We start from the raw sequence: 19,136 nt of genomic DNA, 5'->3' as shown, positions 1-19,136 counted from the left end.
ATGAGCTCAAATGATAAGTCTAGGTTGATTTTTTTAAAATTTTGTAAATATTTTTATGGATAACCTGATTTTTCTTAATATTTGTATCAAACTCATTGGAGTTGTGCTTTTATCACATACAGTTTTTCTGAAATCGTCCACTCCCTTCTTCGTAATCGTATTAAAGAAGAAAATATAAACAGCTAAAATGAATTTTTTTAAATAATGCTTGGACCTAACATTAATAGATCTAAGTAGCGTTTATAAATAATTTGTGTTTGTAGAGAGTGTCAGTAGCTTTGTTCAAAAAGAAAATGGGCATGTTTGGAGTAATAAACAACCAACAAGGATACATCAGTTAATATTTTGCCCTAATAATTCATTTTTAGTCCTCATGAAGCCATACCACTGAAGCTGTGGAAGCTATTAGTTATGATTCCCTCAGACCCACTGTTTTTTTTGTAGACTTTTCTTTTATACACTATGTATCAGTTAAAGCTGAAAATGCAGTCTTCTTACAAATAATTAGTTTATTAATTTATTCAACACTATGAGAAACAAATCATATTAGAATCCGTGTAAGATAATTTTCATTACAGAAAAGCTAAATCCTAAGTCTTAAAAGAAAAGAACAGAAAACATGGTACATAAAGTTAGTTAGTCTCTTTAAATATTTCAAGCAAGAAACTAATCTATTGAATATTGATTTGTCGAATTACGGAAATCAATCAGGACATGATTACAAAATCTTAAAATAGTTGGTTAAACATATCATGCAATATAAGAAAAACAAAGACGAAATTATAATTCTGTTAAATTTAGTAAGTATTTATTTGGTTAAATAAAAAATGGAGATGGAGATATCACTAGATCAAATCCCTCTAAACATTTTTTGATCGTTTGGAGATAACTTGAAGTACCATTTTGTAAAGAAAAGGTTCGACCTATGGAGACTTCAATTTAAGTCTAATTTGCTCTCTAAACCCTGTTGAACTCTATTTAGTTTGATTTGTACAAAATTCAATTTAAAGAAGTTCGAGTTATGGAAATTAGACTGTACTTGTAACGATCAATAGCTAGCCTATTATAATAAACCAATAAAATTTATATTATAGAGTTAATATAAATAGTATTTTCTTAATATATAAATATTCTCTTCAAAAAATAGCTTCATAGTTACTTACAAAAATCTTTTTATTAGAAATTTAATATAAACAAGTCTTTTTTAATGTGTATAGATTCTCTACAAGAAATTGCTTGATCGATTTAAGCAACTTTTAGCTTAAAGGCTAACTGTTGGAATGACATTAGAACCGATAATCTAACATAGTAAATTCTTTTTGTCAGACAACTATACAACAAGTGTTTTTCGGTTTTCGACATTGGGTCTGGAATTTTTAAATATATTGCTGTTTATGTGAGTTATTAATTGTCTGATATTTTATTTTAAAAATATTTCAAATGGTCTGAATGCTTTCATTGATGCATTGAAAGTTCAATATGATAACGATATTTTTTCAAATATTTCAAGGATTTTATATTCATTTGTGTGATATCGTTTTAAAATCTTTTAAACTTAAATGACTTTTTTAAACTTAAATATTAAACTAAAAAACATTTAAACGTCTAAAGCATATACAAAAAAAATGTTCTGTCATCATTTTAGTTAATGTTTTGTTTTTAGTTAATGAGGTAATGTGTACATTTCATGTTCATTTAAACATTACTTTGTTTACTTCGTTTATTTACTCAAATTACAAATCTCAACTTCACATTGGTAGAAAACAAAATTGAAAATTAAATTCCACAAAAATCGAATTGTGAATTAAACTACTTTCACGGTATTTTAAACAAAACAAAAGTCAAGGGTACTTCTCGTTAACGCTTTGAGGCATTTGAAACATGAAAAATTTTTTAAAAATATAAATATTTTAAAGTACACAAGGTCCTTTGCAATAGCAATACATAGCTCATAAGCATTTGTTATTGGAAAAGCATGGCTAAACAAATATGAAGGTATTTTGACATTAAACGTACTGCAAAGCAAACTTACCTGCCCTCATCCTCGGTGCTACTATCGCGTGACTGTGTTTGTTGCCTACTCCGTCCTAAGCGCATTATATTTCTTACTGTGCGTAAAGACATTTTCTTTTCCTTGGGCAGTGGACTTCCGTTGCTACTGGCAATACCAGCAATATTTGTATCAACCGCCATTGCGTTAGCACTTGTTGATGCGGCCGCTGTTGGCGATTTGCCAAATTTGTCAAATTTTAATTCTGTTCTTTGGCGACTTGATGTTGAAGCGCCAGATTGTGCGGCCGACATGACACGTCTTAGTAAGTGGCGCTTCTTTTGGGATACAAAAGTATCGTTACCACTAGCGCCACTACTCCCAGTGGCCACATTGCCACCGGATTCTAAAACAAAATATGTATGGCTGATTAATGGAAGTTAATATATTTATTTTTTATTTAATTATTTATTTGATATTTGTAGTTATATATACATTATTATGATTTTGTTAAATTAAAATAATATTATTAATATTGTTTTTACTTAGATGACTTGGGTGACAAAATCAAATATATAAGGTAATATTAACCAAATATATCGTTTGTTACTATATCTATTTAAGCTGAAATTACTTATTGAAGTTTATGTTAATTTTAAATATTTATTATCTGGTATTTAAAAATATGTGAAACTATTTCCATTTTATTTTATTGAATTTTAATTTTTTTCATAAATAATTTATATCGCTATTATTTGTACATTATTTCGATATTTCTGTGAACTTTATCAATAATTTATGCACATTTAAGTGCTCCTTTTTGTGAAACAAAGCGCAAAGCGGATGCAAAAATATATAACATAAGTGGCATTGTATGTGGAGAGTTAAAACTATTTAAATGTTAAATAAATAAATATTTCATTTCCCAAAGATATATACACACGTAAATTATTATTGGGAATTTACAATAATATACTGAACTCAACTTTTTTCTTTTTTTATCTATCTGTGATTTAAGAAAAAAAATTTTATTTTCATTTAAATTAAATATTTTTTCAAATTATTTTTTAAACACTTTTAATTTCTAAATCCAGGTCTTGTATACTTCAACTTCATATTTATGCTTTAAATAAATTTTTTATTTAATTTATTTCATTATTTATTATTAAATCTTTCCTTGTAATATTGTTAATTAAATATGTAATTTACTTATGTCTACGAATATTCCATTTTTCGTTTGTAGAATTTTTTAATTTAAGTTTCGTTTGCATTTTATTAATATCTAATTTCATGAATTTTAGGTAAACTCAGATTTGCCCATTTATATGTAATCGTACACTTGCCAGAAACACATTAAATATTCTCTTTGAAATTTCTACCATATAATCATTTCTTTAAATATTACATTTCATCTATAAAAAATTATGTTTTCACTTTTACAGCCACTAATTTCGCTATAAAAATTCTATAAAGCAAACCTTAAACACTACATAACACTAACACAAAACACAAACGAGCAGAAAATTATTAAGTTTCCTTTTTTTATAATCTCATATGAAATAAATTTTCACCTCTATTCAGACTGCGCTCCAGGTTCGCTATGTTCTGTTCGATGTCAAGTAGCATCTGTTGATCATCATCCAAGCTGTGGCTGCTGCAGCTAATATTCTGTTGTTCCTGTATAGAACGCACCAAATTTGTCGGCTCAAAATTGCCAGCGGCGTCGTCAGGAGACGCATACTTTGCTTCAAATACCACAATTGCCTGCAAATACACCAAGGTAAAGAGCATTATATTGAGTACCAAAGTAATTAAAGAGTAAAAGCTGAAGCGGAGAAGAGAGTAAGGTTAAAAATTTGTTATATTTAGGGGTAGTTTCTATGGATTAGTACCAACGCATTACACATAACTGTAATGCGTTACACGATGCGTATGAGTAACATAAATTAACATGTACGCAAAAGGCAAACGCAGGAAATGGTACGGAAATAAATATTTTGTACGCATCCGTACTTGTACCTACTCCTCGCATACTTCTCTCTCTCAATGTTATGGTTAAGCAAGCAATACAGTTGTTAGTTTTGTTTTTTTTTTGTCGTTTAACAGGGATAAGGTTATCGTTTCCTTGATAGTCAAGTTATTGCTGCTTCGCGGAGGACTTTTGCAACAGGTGATGCTAAAAATGCTAAAAGAGCGTAAATGGCAAAAGTTGTTTGATTTTTTGAGGTTATCGTATACTTTTGTAATAAAAATTACTTGGGTAATTACTACTATTTGTTATGAAACCAAGGTAAAGTTAATATGTTAGGAGTTTGCTGTCTTAATTAAATGTGTTATTAGCTTAACAGTAGCTTTTGTTACATATTTTTCTGATTATACATTGTCTAATTTTAATGATATTATCAGTAATTTAAGTTAATATTTTGTTATAAATATAAATTAATATATCTATAAAAAATTATGTAAATGTTACTGAATTTAAGCCTTTAGGACAAATGTTGTTAATGTCGTTAGTTACATATATAATTACAGGAATATTACGTGCGAGGTATATTATTAAGTAGGTTATTTTTATAAATAATTTATTTATTTTTTTTTACTTATTAAAGTGTTAAGAAATAGTAATATTTAAAGAACTTTGCGAAATAATACATATCTTTTAATTATTATGTATAAAGAGTAGCAAAACACAAATCTCTTACTGATTTATCTGTATATTCGGGTACACCGAAATGCGGAAAAAACAGTAAGTCTCTTGCTATAGTCTCTTGCTAATATATTGTCATCTTTGTTGCAATCTGTCAAATATTATGTTTTCAACATTAACAACTTTTACGTATATGTGTAAAAATCGAGGTAAACTAAATTTTGTGTAAATTTAAATATTTATTGGAAAATTAAATATTGAAATTAATTATAGTTAGAAGTATTTATATCATAATAAGCATAAAAAATCAATAAGTAAAAAATTAAACGTGAATTTCATATTCATATTCAAGAAAACAATAAAAAATGTCTGAATTAAGTTTTAAAAATCTTCCCTTTTAAAGATAACTTATTCTTTTTTAGAGAAAATAAAAAAATTCGACCAAAAAAGATCAATTTTCAATAAATTTAAATTAAATTAAAATTTTTTAATAAACAATTTACTATCTTTTAATGTATAAGTAATTCGATATTATGATTTTCGATAAGAGTTCACATATAATAACTATTAAGAATATGTAACTTCATAACCTAAAAATTTCGTTACCTATAATTAACAAAATTGTCTTAAGGAATCTATATGATTGTAATTATGATACTTCAAAACTTGACTTGAAGAATTAATAACAAAATCTCAAATATATATGAAATATATATAAAATGATAAGATATACTTAATATATAAAATCTTTTATAGAAACCGGACTTAGAATTGATTTACATTCAAATGTTTTCAACAAATACCTAAATATTTATTTATTAGAAGTCTTCCTGTTGAAAAAAAAACGTTGGGTAACTGGCTTCAATAACCGATTATAGGAAATGGGGTCTGATATATATATTTTTTTTTTGAAAAATTGTTCGTAAGATTATAACTATTGACTAACATTTTTCTAAAATAATTAACATTGAATCATAATATTTCTGAATCCATTTAAAAATAGAATCATGTTAGGCATTAATAAAGGACGTTTCTTTAATAGAATTAAAAGTACTATATTATTTAGGCTATATAAATAGCTTTGTTTGGAAATTTAAAGACTTTTTAAGGAATATTTTTTGTTCAGATGGACTTTTGTTGTTATATTTTAAATTCAGTTCAATTAAATTATAGTTAAATTTTTTGCACTATAAAACATAATACCTGATATATATAAAACATAATTGTTGTTTTGGTGGATTTTTACGTTCCTGTGCTTTATTTAATATTTTAAATTGCATTCCTCGTATATCATTTTCATTTTTCTATTTTAATTTTTCGAATCAAAGCATTGTTTTTGTGAAGTATTTGAACATTAAAACGTATTAGCCTGTATATACGTTCTTATATATACACAAATCAAATCGATTCACATATAAAACAAATTTACTTTAAATTGTTGTAATTTTTCAATTAGTTTTTTTGTTGCTGTTATAAAATTATTAAATAGATTTGTTTAAATTATATTCTATTTATTTGTTTTTGTAATCATGTAAATTATTTTACAAAAATTAATTTCAGTTGGCAATCATCTCAAGCATAAAATAACTTTATAATCTCCAGTGAAGCGCATAACATTTCTCTTAACAAAATAAATAACTTCTCTTTTTTGGTTTACTTTATTACAACATGTGTTTTTGAGCAAAGCAAACAATTAAAGAAGATAAACAATAATTTTGAATGAAAGCATGCAAAAACGAAACATATTCAAAACAAACCATAAAAATGGCATACAATGGCATGAAAAAGAGCAACAAATCCTTGTTATCGTTACTGTGGAAAAAGCGCACATGGCGCACACATTACAGAAGCAATAGCAGTAACAGTGGCAGTAGCAGTAGCAGTAGCGCACAACACGGAAACAAAATCAAAAGAAAAAAAAAAAATAACAAGGTAACGTATAGACAGACAGTCAAGCTGTGAAAAGCAGTAAAGCTACCAGGGACCATTATAATTGTCTGTGAACTGACATGAATGAATTGTCATGGCTAAAGTAGAGTGAAGTACCGGTTGAGAGCGGGTGTGTTGTTGTTACGTTAACGTGCTTATATGGCTTCTGTGTTATTAAAACATTACATGCCAACGACAATTTGGGTGCAAAATGATTGGAAAAAGCATAATTTCGTTTTGTTGTTGTTGCTGTTTTATTTTCGATTGCTGTTGTTATTTCTCAATTTTGTAAACAATTTTTCATTTGCTTTTTGAAATCGACATTGTATGCCGCAGGATACTAGAGGATGTATTAATGATAGCATTTCGTCTTGAGAGCACTGCAACAAGCTGTCAATTTAAAGGGATTTTGTGATTCTGACGTTGATATCAAGTAAGAAAAATTAAAAGTTTGAACTTGTGGCACAATTGAAATTTTAACTTTATTAGAGAGATAATTAATTAAATTGTTTTATAAATTCCAATAAATATAAGAAAGTGAAAACCCATTCACTAATGAATACTAATATGAATAACAGGGCGAAGTAGCTAGTAGTCCAGTTCCTTGTTCTTAGTTAACTTAAAAATTAATTTAGTGTTAACTCACAAATAAATAAGTAAATAAATATGAATAAATTAAGTTTTATGGGTTTTTCTGGTTATTAAGTAATTTGTTATTCATAAAATTAACTATAAATAATATTGTTTTAACAATTAAAACTATGTAATATCAAATGAATATATAAAATATCCAAGGATTACAAGTATTACTTATAAATTAATTTCTGGTTATTTAAGCAATATGGAGATGAGACTATTAGGATAAGAATACTAGGCGTAAAGCTCGTATTCTTATCTGGTCTTGAACTGCAAGGCTAAATGCGATAAGGGTCAGCTTTTAACGTAACAGATATATTATAATAATACTACTCCGTTCAACAAAGAACACAGAATATTGTTATTTATTTATTCTAATTGTATTTTTATTGGGACAGTCCGTCGAAAATACTTCGACGGTTGATTATTTTTAAATGCTACAATAAATATGATAACCTTGGTAATCTATAAAAATTTTAGTATTTTTTATATTTGAAAAACCCAAAAAAGTAATTGTTAAAGAAGTATTACTGAAACAAAAATTGATAACATAACGTATCTGGCAATGCTTGTTACCAGCTCTTTCAAGTAGCCTAAAATTAATCAGAAGACTGATTTTTCATCAGATACTGTATATTATTAATGTATATAGGAGAAAATGGATAGGAATTTTCCAATAACAAGCTTCTAAAAGCTTGCGTTCATAATAACCTTTAAAATTTATTGAGTCTACGCTTATTTAGTGAGAAATTGTTTATGAACAATCATTACATATAAACATATTTAATTCAATAGACTTATTATGGGTTGAATAGACACACCCAATAAAGTATAACATTATCTTGCCTATAATAGTAGAGATATAATATTCCGAATAAAAAACATATCTAAAAGAAAACAAGTTCCGTTATTTTGCAAAAATAAAATGTATAATAGTAGATTGATGTTTCATATATATATATATTTCATCACATAACTATAAATACTTTTGAAGCCACAAACGGCGAACGCTTGAAGTCCCAGAAGGTTATTTATTTGTAGAGAATTGTTGATTGTTAAAGAATGCGGTTCTACAAAATTCGATATTTATAATTTGGAGTAAAATATACTATACTTAAAAGAAATTTGGGTAATAATTTTACAGAAGTGGTGTATTTCAAGTGACAGATTTTTAAACTTTTTAAACAACTTAAAATGTTTATACATTTAATAAACAAAATTGTCTGAATAATTTTGTTATGTTTTCATTTCACTTTCTAATAGAGTGAAGTTACTTCTCCAGTTTATTTTTAGGTATTAAAAGAATAATTTATCATTTAAGTACTCCAACTTGAAAAAAAAAATTTTAACAACAATAACGTTTTGAGAAACTAGAAAGTGTCGTTCTTAAGGTTGGGTCTTTTGATTGGTTAACTTTTTGTAATAATAAAACATTTATAATTTAATATTTTTTTAGATACATGACATTTATAGCTATATTTAATACTTTCTTGCTTATTCTACTAAGTTTCTTTGAAACTTGGTAGTGTTATTTTAAAGCTAAAGGTAGTTAAGGACATTAGTGCTGAAATTTGTTGTGGCTAGAGATGCAAAAATACAAAAATTTACATTAAAGTTCCTCGGTAAAACAATTTGCTTCATAAAAATATAAGTATAAAATAAATAAAAAAAAGTGTATTTTAAGATCTTTTATATATATTAAATATAGTCAAACTTGTATTAACGTTAAATTTAATAAATTGAAAGAGAAACTATTACTTCCATTATATATATTTAATAGATTTCGATATAATTCTATTAAAATTTCTTAACTCTTAAAGCTTTTTTGTTAGTATTTATTTATTTCAATTTAAAGTTTAAATGTATTATAATTTTTTTAATATTATTTGGAAGATTTAAAGCAGTGATGTCACTATGCCAGCGTCACTATGCCATCTATCAAACAAATAAATGCGGTGTCATGTTGCACAGGATGTTCTATTAAAAATAACTTATTTTTGAAGAAAATATTACGAAGAGGCAAATAAATGTATAAATATACAATGATTATTTATTTTTATATAAATTTTTTTCAATTTTTAATTTCATTTTATTGTTTAAGCTTAAAGGGTTTTTTTTACTAAAAATAGAAATATTTGGTAAAAAGGTAGGTGACTATATATTTTGATTTTGGATTTATGAAAAATATTTGAAATTTTATAAAAAAAAAAAATTCGAAATACCTTGTTTACTTTATTATGTGCATAAAAATTTTATAAGAATCTGAAAACATAAGTTTATAAAAAAAAACTATTTATTTTAATAAGAAATAAGTTAAAATAGAAACTATTCTAGGAAATAAATTTACTACTAACGTCGTTTTGATAGTACTATTAAATAATAAACTACATTCACAATAGGGGTATTTACTCTGTCTTGCAAAGTCATTGCAAGGTGCACGAAATGCACAGATTGCGCGAGCTTCCAATGAACAACAACAAAATACATGCACAAAGATTTTTGCAATTATTTGCAATTTTGATATACCTCAGCTCATGTATATATGGTATGTGTCAAACGAAATAAAAAAAAACAGCTGTTTTGACAAAAAAAACAGCAAAAACAGCTGTTCTCATATTCCTGCAAGTTTAGTATAGCATTCCTGTATTTCGTGCATTTTGCAATACTAGACAGAATGAATACCACTAAGAGTGATTTGCAAAATTTTTTGAAATAATTTTTATGGTAACTCATATGGTTTCGTCATTCATGCAATCTATAAAACTGCAATAAAAATATCTAGCTGTAGTTAGTCGTCAGGTACACAGATTTGGTTGCATCTGGATTTATTACTAAGTCATCTTGGTGTAAGAGAATTTACAGTCTATGATTGAAAATTTGCTATTCGAAACCATGGGCATTCGAAGGACTGTGTTAAGAAAGATGAAACCTGTTTATTAGTTGTAGTGCAAATTAAAAAGATAAAATATCTGCTAAAAAGTATACAAAAATTACTTATTATTAACTAACTTTGTGAGATATATATTTAATTTAATTTTTTACTGCTATAAATATTTACTACTTTTTAACACTCAATGTTTTTGAAACTAAATTTTTTTCCACCTCCTTAACACGTAACTAAACTATCCAGGACTTTAAAACGATAAATGTATTATAACCAGTTTTATATCACTCTCTAATGAAATCTTATAACAAAATACTTATATTTTGTCTCTAGTTTGTTAATCTCTAAATCTTATATGTATATTTAAATGATAAAACACAATTCATTCTAATACACACATATATTTATATATATATAGCAGCAAAGTAAACTAATAAAAATGTTAAGTTCAGGTGTCTTATACTTAATTAAAAATAATTAAATTGTCTGTCTCAAAATTTATACCTGTAAGTAAAATTTATGAGTTCTAAAAACTAAATTAATTTTAATAATTAAATAATTAACATAAAACTCAATTTTGAAGGGTAGTAAAATTTAAAATTACTTTCCTCTGCAACTCAATTACACAATGAAAACCTTTGAGACTTTATTCCGCAGGTGATTTCAGTAATTTTACGTTACACCCTTGACAAAGGATCCGCATTCTTATGAGCATATACTGTACTAAGTACAAAGCTAGGTTATTATGAGGTAGCATAAGTAAAGCAACTACAATTACGTTAACAAAAATGAATAAAAATTGTATGTTCTGTGGGAGAAGGTAGGTTGGATTCCTTTTATTGCTATAAAAATATGTGTAGAAGCATCTCCGCAACTAACTTCAGTAAATATGGCGCTTGAATCGAAAATTGTACGTGCGAAACTCGGGGGAGACTTAAATATTAAATTTTGCACAGATGTAAGAGGAATAAAAATAAATACAAAAGAGTCGCAAAATTGTTAAAGTTTTCCCTTTCAATTTAAAAACTTGTTGCTTTAATAAAGTAAGAAAGTTTTTTTTTTTATGAAAAAGATACATTTAAAAATGTATTAGAATCGCTGTCAAAAACATTGAAAAAGGTACTTTTTACTTGTGAAAGTGGTTCTTTAGCTGCTACTTATATTTCTATTATTTAAGGAAAATTTATATGAAATATTTCACAAGTAATTTTAAAAAAAAGTTAAATAAGGCTTATGCACACAAACAAACTAAATTATTTTACTATGTTTATCTTCTAACGATGTTATTAAAACTTAGGAAATTCAGTTTGTGACTGCTAAAAATATAGATTTTTTACGAAAAGTAGAAATAAAATGTTGGTGTGACATTTCTTGTATTTATATACATTTAAGATATTGAGTTATAAATATTTAATTTTGATATAAATTAAAAATAAACTGTGTAAGAACAATGCAACTTGATGGTAAAGTTTTGTTTTTAATTTAATGAGAAAAATATCTTATATTGTGCAAATAGTAATTATAATTTGGGGTTATGTAAGCCTCTGGGAACGAATAAACGATATAACATATTTGATCGAATTTAACCCGGTAAATGCCAGCACAATCTTTATTGTGGTTGATACAAGATGTCGCACAAATCTCACGTGGTATCTGTTGAATGTTTCCTAGTATCCCATAGGTAATAGAGTAATAGAGCATCCGTAATGGAAAATCAGCTGCTAGTAATAGATAACTGCATAAAACAACCTATTAAAATCCATTAATAGGTTGTTATGACTAAATGGGAAGGTAAGAAACTAATTAAAAGTGGTGTGTGATTAAGACTAAAAATAATATATATAATTACATGTTACGATTATTAATATTTCTTTTACTGCTAAAGCAGATATTAATTAAAGTAGATGCAGGGCTTAGGCAATATGCAAAATTTATTTAAAATAACTTTAAAAAGGTATATTATAAAGGTATCTGATTTATTGCTGAAAGTATCTGTACTTTCACATTTTTAATATGAGTTTTAACGTTGGTAATCGTTTTTGAAAGATGTTTTATATGCCGATGATTATATTTGGAAGAACAGAATTTTCAATAACAGAAAAATCTGTTTACAACCTTTTAAGTCGTCGTTAATTTGCAGTAGAGTTTAAAGAGGAACTTCAGAAAATATTTTAAAGATATTTTAAAGATAGCCAATCTGGATGTATGACTTACAGCTATTTGGCAATGCCTGTTTGTCAAATGTAGAAATCCTACAAAGAGCTCAAGTTAAGATTCTAAGAATGATAACTGGTGTACCCTGGTATATCAGAAATGAAAATATACATTTGGATTTGAGAGTTGCAATGGTTAAAGTCGAGTTCGAGAGAATGAGGCAGAAACATATTTCAAATCTTCAAAACCATGTGAATCTGCTGCCTAGACCTCTTTTGCTAATATGACAACTTCCTCTAGACTGAAACGGAATGATAGACCCGCCATCCTGCATTCCTAACGATCACCCTTATCGCCCCCTTTTTATCATAAAGAATATAATTGATAATAGCAAAGTATAGGAATGAGTCCCAGTTATTTTAAGTGGTTAGCTGACATGCTGGTTCAACGCTACTGTGGTCTGACCGGACGTATTAAGATTATGCATACAAGTTATATGTTCTTATATAATTTCCTTATTTTTGAGAAGCGAAGCTCAACCAAACCTGATCTGTTTTGAAAAAGGAATTTTACCTCCATAATTATTGAAACCATACGAAGTCAACGTGGAGTCCAGAATAACCGAAATTGTGGGCACGTGCAGTTCGTGGTACCACATACATAGTTTTTGACTTATGTCACAAATGAATTTAATTTGCTATCAGTTATATTCCAAAACAGTGTAGGACGAGAATAGTATTGGAATATTTTAAATATTAAATTATTCACATATGCTGAATGGAATATACATTTCTATGCGTCTTTTAAAACAATAATAATTCGATACCGTGTCTTTCTAAGAAATTCGAAGCTTGTAGATGATGAAGAAGATGAAGATATATATAAGTTTTAAGACTATCACAACCTTGTTTTTTTTTGTTAACACAAGATAAATAGGTAAGTACGAGAAGTCATAACTTCAATAAAAATTGTAATAAAACCATAAGACTTTTATTCACTTTTGCTCTATAGATTGGATGGCGGTACTAAAATATATTTCTGGAACAGCTAAAAACTGGGTACTAAATAATGCGTAATCAGTCAGTCGGGCATTAACAACTGACTTGAAAGATATCTTTTGTGCAACTCAATATCTTGAGTATGGCATACACAAATTTCTAAGTCAGAGCTGTAAATCAGTTTGAAACTGAAATGTTTTTAAATTCAAATGGTTTTGAATAGGATCGCTTGATGTTTCAGTGCAATTAAACTACAGCATGAACTAAACTTTTCAAATTCTACCAGGAACCGCTGGAGGCTAGATAAACCGTCCATCAACCAACAAATTACCAAACTACTTCAGAAATCTAAGCCGTTTATAGTCCAGATTCAGACAAGAACAAAAGATTTGTTACACAATATTAAAAAAATTATAAAACTTAAAAGAAACCTTGTAATTAAATGGCTGTCTTCTAGTCGAAGAAGAAACTTTTTTAAAATTTACAAATTTTAAAAGTATCTCAAATAAATAATTCAATTAAATAATATGAGATAGTATATATTGAAAAAAGTATTAAAAAAGAATATTGACATATTTTACACTACCGAAAGTCATTTATTGGTTGCATATCGGACCTTTCTGGAGTTCCCAAATGGTAGATGAAAAATTTTTTGAAATTATGTCATTTTGATAGCTTTTATTAGTTATAGCTTTTATTTTATTATCACATTTTAATTAACGTGAATCAAAGTTTCAATTAACAGATATAATCTATTAACTTAAGTAGTAACTATTAAATAAGTTAATATAACATATACATATATATACATATATATATATATATTAATTATATAGCAAAAAATTTACTTTTAATTATTTGTTATAAATTCTAATCTTCAAGAAAAACAAAAAATTAATCATCAGATACTTTTGCAGTCGCTTCGAAAATTTATAATTTCAGCTGAATAAATAGAATATGACGAATTCATTGAGTGATGCTTTGTAAAAAAAAATTTATTATATGAAATATAAATGCTATTTAGAGTTTCTTGATTGACTACATAAAAATTAGTTTTAATATTTTCAATATACAGTACTTTCGGAATTTTTGTTTTATATAAGAAAATGTTTTATTTTGAACTAGATTGTTTAGCAAAATATAATATTCGAAGGAGAAAACATCACCTGCTAATTTAATAATTTTACCAGTTGCTACATTATAACTATATGACTATATGAATATGAATATCATATCAATTAATTTTTTTTTTATTCAAAGATTTTAAATAAAAAATATTTTATCTGAATTAAAAATTATCTGAATTTAATCTTTTTTTTATTATAGATACCAATGACTTTTAGAAAAGTTCGTTAATTCTTCCTAAGCAATATGAAGCAAAAATCTTGAAGTGAAAGTGTCTGCACACGTTGGACTACATAATGCTACTGTTTGGTTCTAAGAGTGAATGCCTCGATTGGGCGTAGATATGCATAGACAGACAGACGGTTTTATAGAAATGACGTGTGCGCAGGTTTGCTTTGGGAAAAAAACATATTTTTAAGCTTTTTGTTTTGCTACAATTCTTCGTATCTTTGGCTATATTCAAATTGTTTAACATGTCACTGCTATTTTAACATTATTAACTCAGAAACTCAGAATTCAAAACATTTTTTCCTCTTCTATGTTATTAATTTTTGTATGAACAGACTAAAGAATTCTTTTTATATTTTAATATAATTGAAACATAACAACAATGTCTTATGGAATAAAATATTTGTTCTCTTTTATATTTAAGTGAAATGTTAAGTTAACATTTGTGTTAAAAATTTGATATTTATCGAGCAGTTGACTAACCGCCCCAGTGGCCCAATGGATACGGCATCGGCCTCCTAAGCCGGGGATTGTGGGTTCGAGTCCCATCTGGGGTAAAGCTATATACAACTTTTTTTAATTTTTTTTTTTGTTTTATATATATATTATTTTACTTATATATGAAAATATTAAAATTTACCTGTATTGGTTTACTTGTAGCCAAATCAACTAGTTGGTCCTCAATATGTATATAACCACTTTGTATCAGACCTATAAATAAATTTAATATAATATTAAAAATATAAATTAATAATAAAATTTAATATTAATCTGTAGTGAGGTGGCTGAGTTTGTTTTTTAATTTAAATATAAAATAATAAGTATTTCGCTATTATTCTATTTAAAAATAACGGTTAAAATTACAAAGTAATATTATTTTAAAAATATTATTTCGAAAATCTTATATAAACTATACTTTTTTATATTTACTTTAATATATATTAACACAATTTTTGAAACCTTGATATATTAATAAATAATATTGACTAATTTTTTTTACTAAAATTTTATTATAATTAATATTTTAAAAATATCTATTTAATGTATAAGTATATGTTAATAGATGATATTTAAAAATTTAATAAAATTCTTTTATTAAATTTGATATATTAGTGATATATAATGTTTAAATTTATTTATTATTTTTGCTTTAATTATTTTGATGTTTTAATTATTTATTTTTTTTTGCTTGGCACTATTATTAACATCATCTATTACCTATTACCTGTTTCGAGTATTTCCAAATACTCATCATCAGGGCTCTTGGTAATTATAACTTATATTTATTTATTTGTAAATAATTATTTTGAGACTTCAAGTACCAAGGATGGAACTCGTGCCCTGCCAAATTTAAAGCTTAGATTCAGTGTTCATTAGCCAACTGACCCAAAGCGGTACTTGTCTTGTATGTTTGCACATGTAGTTTTGTTTTTTTGTTAATTCGCTGTGAAAGTTCATTAACAAATTCCCTTGGTGTATAATATTAGAACGAAATCATAAACCAGCTGTAGAATAATTGAATTATTTAATTATATTTCTATTTTTAAGTGTTAAATTTTAATACTATTTTTTTGTAGAGGCATTATTTCTTGTATGAGTTCATTTCTTTCTTGTGCATATTTAGAAACCTAATCTAGAAACTTAATACGGAGAGAGGTTTCGAACAGTACTGAACTATAATAAAAAATATTTACAAAAAATATTTATATTACAGATATTTCAGTGTACATCCTCTTCAAAAAAAAATTGCTTCGCTTATTGTATATTGAACGACCTAAGTCCAGTGATAATCAAAAAAACAGGATGTTTTTGGCTATATTCATTAAGTAAGTGTAATATAAATTGATATTGTTTTTTCGTTTTAAGAAATTATTTATTTTATTATTTTATTCTTTTATCCACTTGATGCTCCATACTGCTTCATTATTAACCATTTAATTCTTCTAAAAAATTTTTTAAAAACTCTTTTATCATCTTCTCTGGTCTTCAATGAGAATACATCATGTTGGTGTATATATATAACTTGTGGAAAGATTTGATCGCCGTTAAACTAATTCATTTTTGAATACTTGCATAACATTTTTTTGTTAATTTTCTAAAGATTAGAATGCTGAGAAAAACGGTTTGAGAGATGTCCAATTGAAAAATCAAATTTTTGATAAATTAGTTTAAGCAGTTATAACATGTATTGGATGACTAAACTAACAGGATATTAGGAATTAAGAAACACCATTCCTGTGACTCATCCGAAATCCGTGAGTTTTAAAACTTATTAATTAAATAATTTGACATTATCAAAATAAGATTATTTTTCTTAAATAATATATTAAATATATTTTCTTATATAACTGTGATTTTTTTTTTCGCTTTTAGTAAAACTATTACTTAATTCTTTTATCAATTGCTTTAAGCACTTCCTTCTAAAATTTTAAAACCTTTTTAATTATATAATTTAATATAATAAAAATAAGATTATTTTTCGTAAATAATATATAAAATATATATTATGTGTCTGGGCCAGGTAATCAATTTATTCATTTACTTATTCATCTAGTATTTCTGATCGATAATACTTATTAACTATTCTATTATTATTATCGAATCAGTGTAAGTATAAGTACAGCTATAGATTCGATTTTAATCGATTGTTTTGTTAGATATTCCATTGTGTATACCCTGGTGATTAGCTATCACTACGTCCGGTGTATTGTTATTTAGCGATATACTGTGGGCATGGCTTTGTAACCGATACTCGGTTATGAAGGCATGACAGTGACAAATTTCCAGCCCGAATTTGAGAAGTTGTAGATTTGAGCACAAAAATAAATACAAGAATATAGGTGTCTGGGCCAGCTACATTACTTCACATATATGAGCGTTTCAGAATTTGTCAAAGTTTCAACTCGGTTTTTAAACCTTTGTTTTTTGTTTCTATACGGTAACAAAAAAAGTTAATAGGCCTAAGTGAATTCTTAGGATCACCACTATAACTTGACCCCATTTAATGCATATAAACAGTTTATAAAATCAAGTTGAAACTTAATATCATAAGAGAAATTCTTTAAATACAAGTTGCTTTAAAAATCAAATTGAGAAACAAATAGTCAGAATGCTTATGTTGTATATATTCCACATATCACATATTTCCTTCCAGTGTCGCAATTATTTTTAATTTTTTATGTTTTTTATTTTAATAAAAATGCAAAATTATTGCTAAGGTATGTTAACGTAAAATAAAAGTTGGTCGTGTTATTTTATTCACCTGAGTTTTCAAATCCTTGACATAAAAAATTAATGGTGTGCATGAAACAAAGCCAGTCAAAGCCAGCTAAGTTATTTTGCCAGATGCTATACACACTGTTGCTTTAAGGGTATTTGACAGAAGTTTGGTTAATAAATTAAGGTATATATACTAAATTATACAAATTTATAAAGTTCATTTAAAAATATTTCGTTTATTGGATAAATGGAGATTAAGTGTTGAACATTTAAACGTACTTTTCTGTCATGACACTAAAATTATGATGAGACTAATGATTTTGCAAACTGAGTTCCTGACAAACGTATATCATATTTAAAATTGGATTTGCTGAAGGCAACACTTAAAGCTCTTTCAATATTTATGTGTTGCACTCTGAATGTTTGTGGAGTACATAATATACTACTTTGTATTGCTCTTGACCCAGTTCTTTATAGTGGCTTAAAATAAACAACCTAACAGCGTAAGAGTTTACTATGCACTGAAATCATGAATGCCGAAATTGCAATGAAAACGCTTTCTCATTGACCTTGCTCTTGCTCCTGTTGCAATTTCAGTTCCAGTAGCAGGTATTTTAGTGTCATGGCCTGAATTTTAAGTAGTTTCATCCGAAATCATGTTTACGTTAAGAATTTAAAATAAATAGTTGCAATATTTGCTATTGAAGAATGATTTTTACATCATTTCAATTTTAAAGTTCATTAATAATGATATGAACTATTGTTTGTTCTTACTTTAATATTGATTAAACCAAAAACTATATTTTAAATTCAATTTTCAATTCAAAATAATTCTTCAAACTGCTAAAAATTACAATACATATGTTAAATATATACAGACTTGTGTGTGAGGAATTGTGTAGAAATATGAAATCAGTCATTGTTTTCATATAATTTATTTATTTTTAATTCAACCTACCTTGCATTAATACCACATATTGTCCAACACATTTGCTACTGCTGGTTATGGTACCACTTGTGCCACCCACAAGTCCACCCGAAGCATGGCTAAGTCCTGTTTTCAATAGGGTTTTTGTTGTTTGTGTGCGCAGCTCCACGATGAGTGGTTCATCGTTATTAGCGGGTCGTGCCAGAGGCCAAATAAAGGACTAAAATACAATTGTAAAATTAGAATTTTATAAAATATAACAGAATATTTTGAAGTCAATGGGAACACATGAAAGCAGTTTTAATTTTTTATGCTATTTTAAACATTGCATTAAATTATGATAAATTGTTTTTCACTTTTACATATTATACATAAGAAGATATAAGTTTTAATTTTCC

General features: G+C 26.6%; 1 protein-coding gene and 1 non-coding gene across 2 annotated transcripts in view; one reads left to right on the top strand and one right to left on the bottom strand.

Moving 5' to 3' along the window:
* Positions 1–19,136, bottom strand: part of LOC119670147 (otoferlin-like) — a 55,172-nt gene that overhangs the window by 25,884 nt on the left and 10,152 nt on the right. Inside the window, exons 3-6 of the mRNA XM_038080291.1 lie at positions 18,769–18,958; positions 15,232–15,302; positions 3,562–3,754; positions 2,033–2,396 (exon numbers count right to left, since the gene is read on the bottom strand). Of these exons, the coding sequence (XP_037936219.1) occupies positions 2,033–2,396; positions 3,562–3,754; positions 15,232–15,302; positions 18,769–18,958 (818 nt within the window). The remainder of the gene's footprint in view (positions 1–2,032; positions 2,397–3,561; positions 3,755–15,231; positions 15,303–18,768; positions 18,959–19,136) is intronic.
* On the top strand, positions 15,076–15,148 carry Trnar-ccu. Its single transcript has one exon. It is a non-coding gene; the product is annotated as a tRNA-Arg (tRNA).

The sequence above is a fragment of the Teleopsis dalmanni genome, chromosome 1, assembly GCF_002237135.1.
Source record: "Teleopsis dalmanni isolate 2A chromosome 1, ASM223713v2, whole genome shotgun sequence".
In the NCBI taxonomy this organism is placed as follows: domain Eukaryota; kingdom Metazoa; phylum Arthropoda; class Insecta; order Diptera; family Diopsidae; genus Teleopsis; species Teleopsis dalmanni.
The sequence above is the reverse complement of the archived record's forward strand: the minus strand, read 5'-3'. Positions and strand labels throughout refer to the sequence as shown.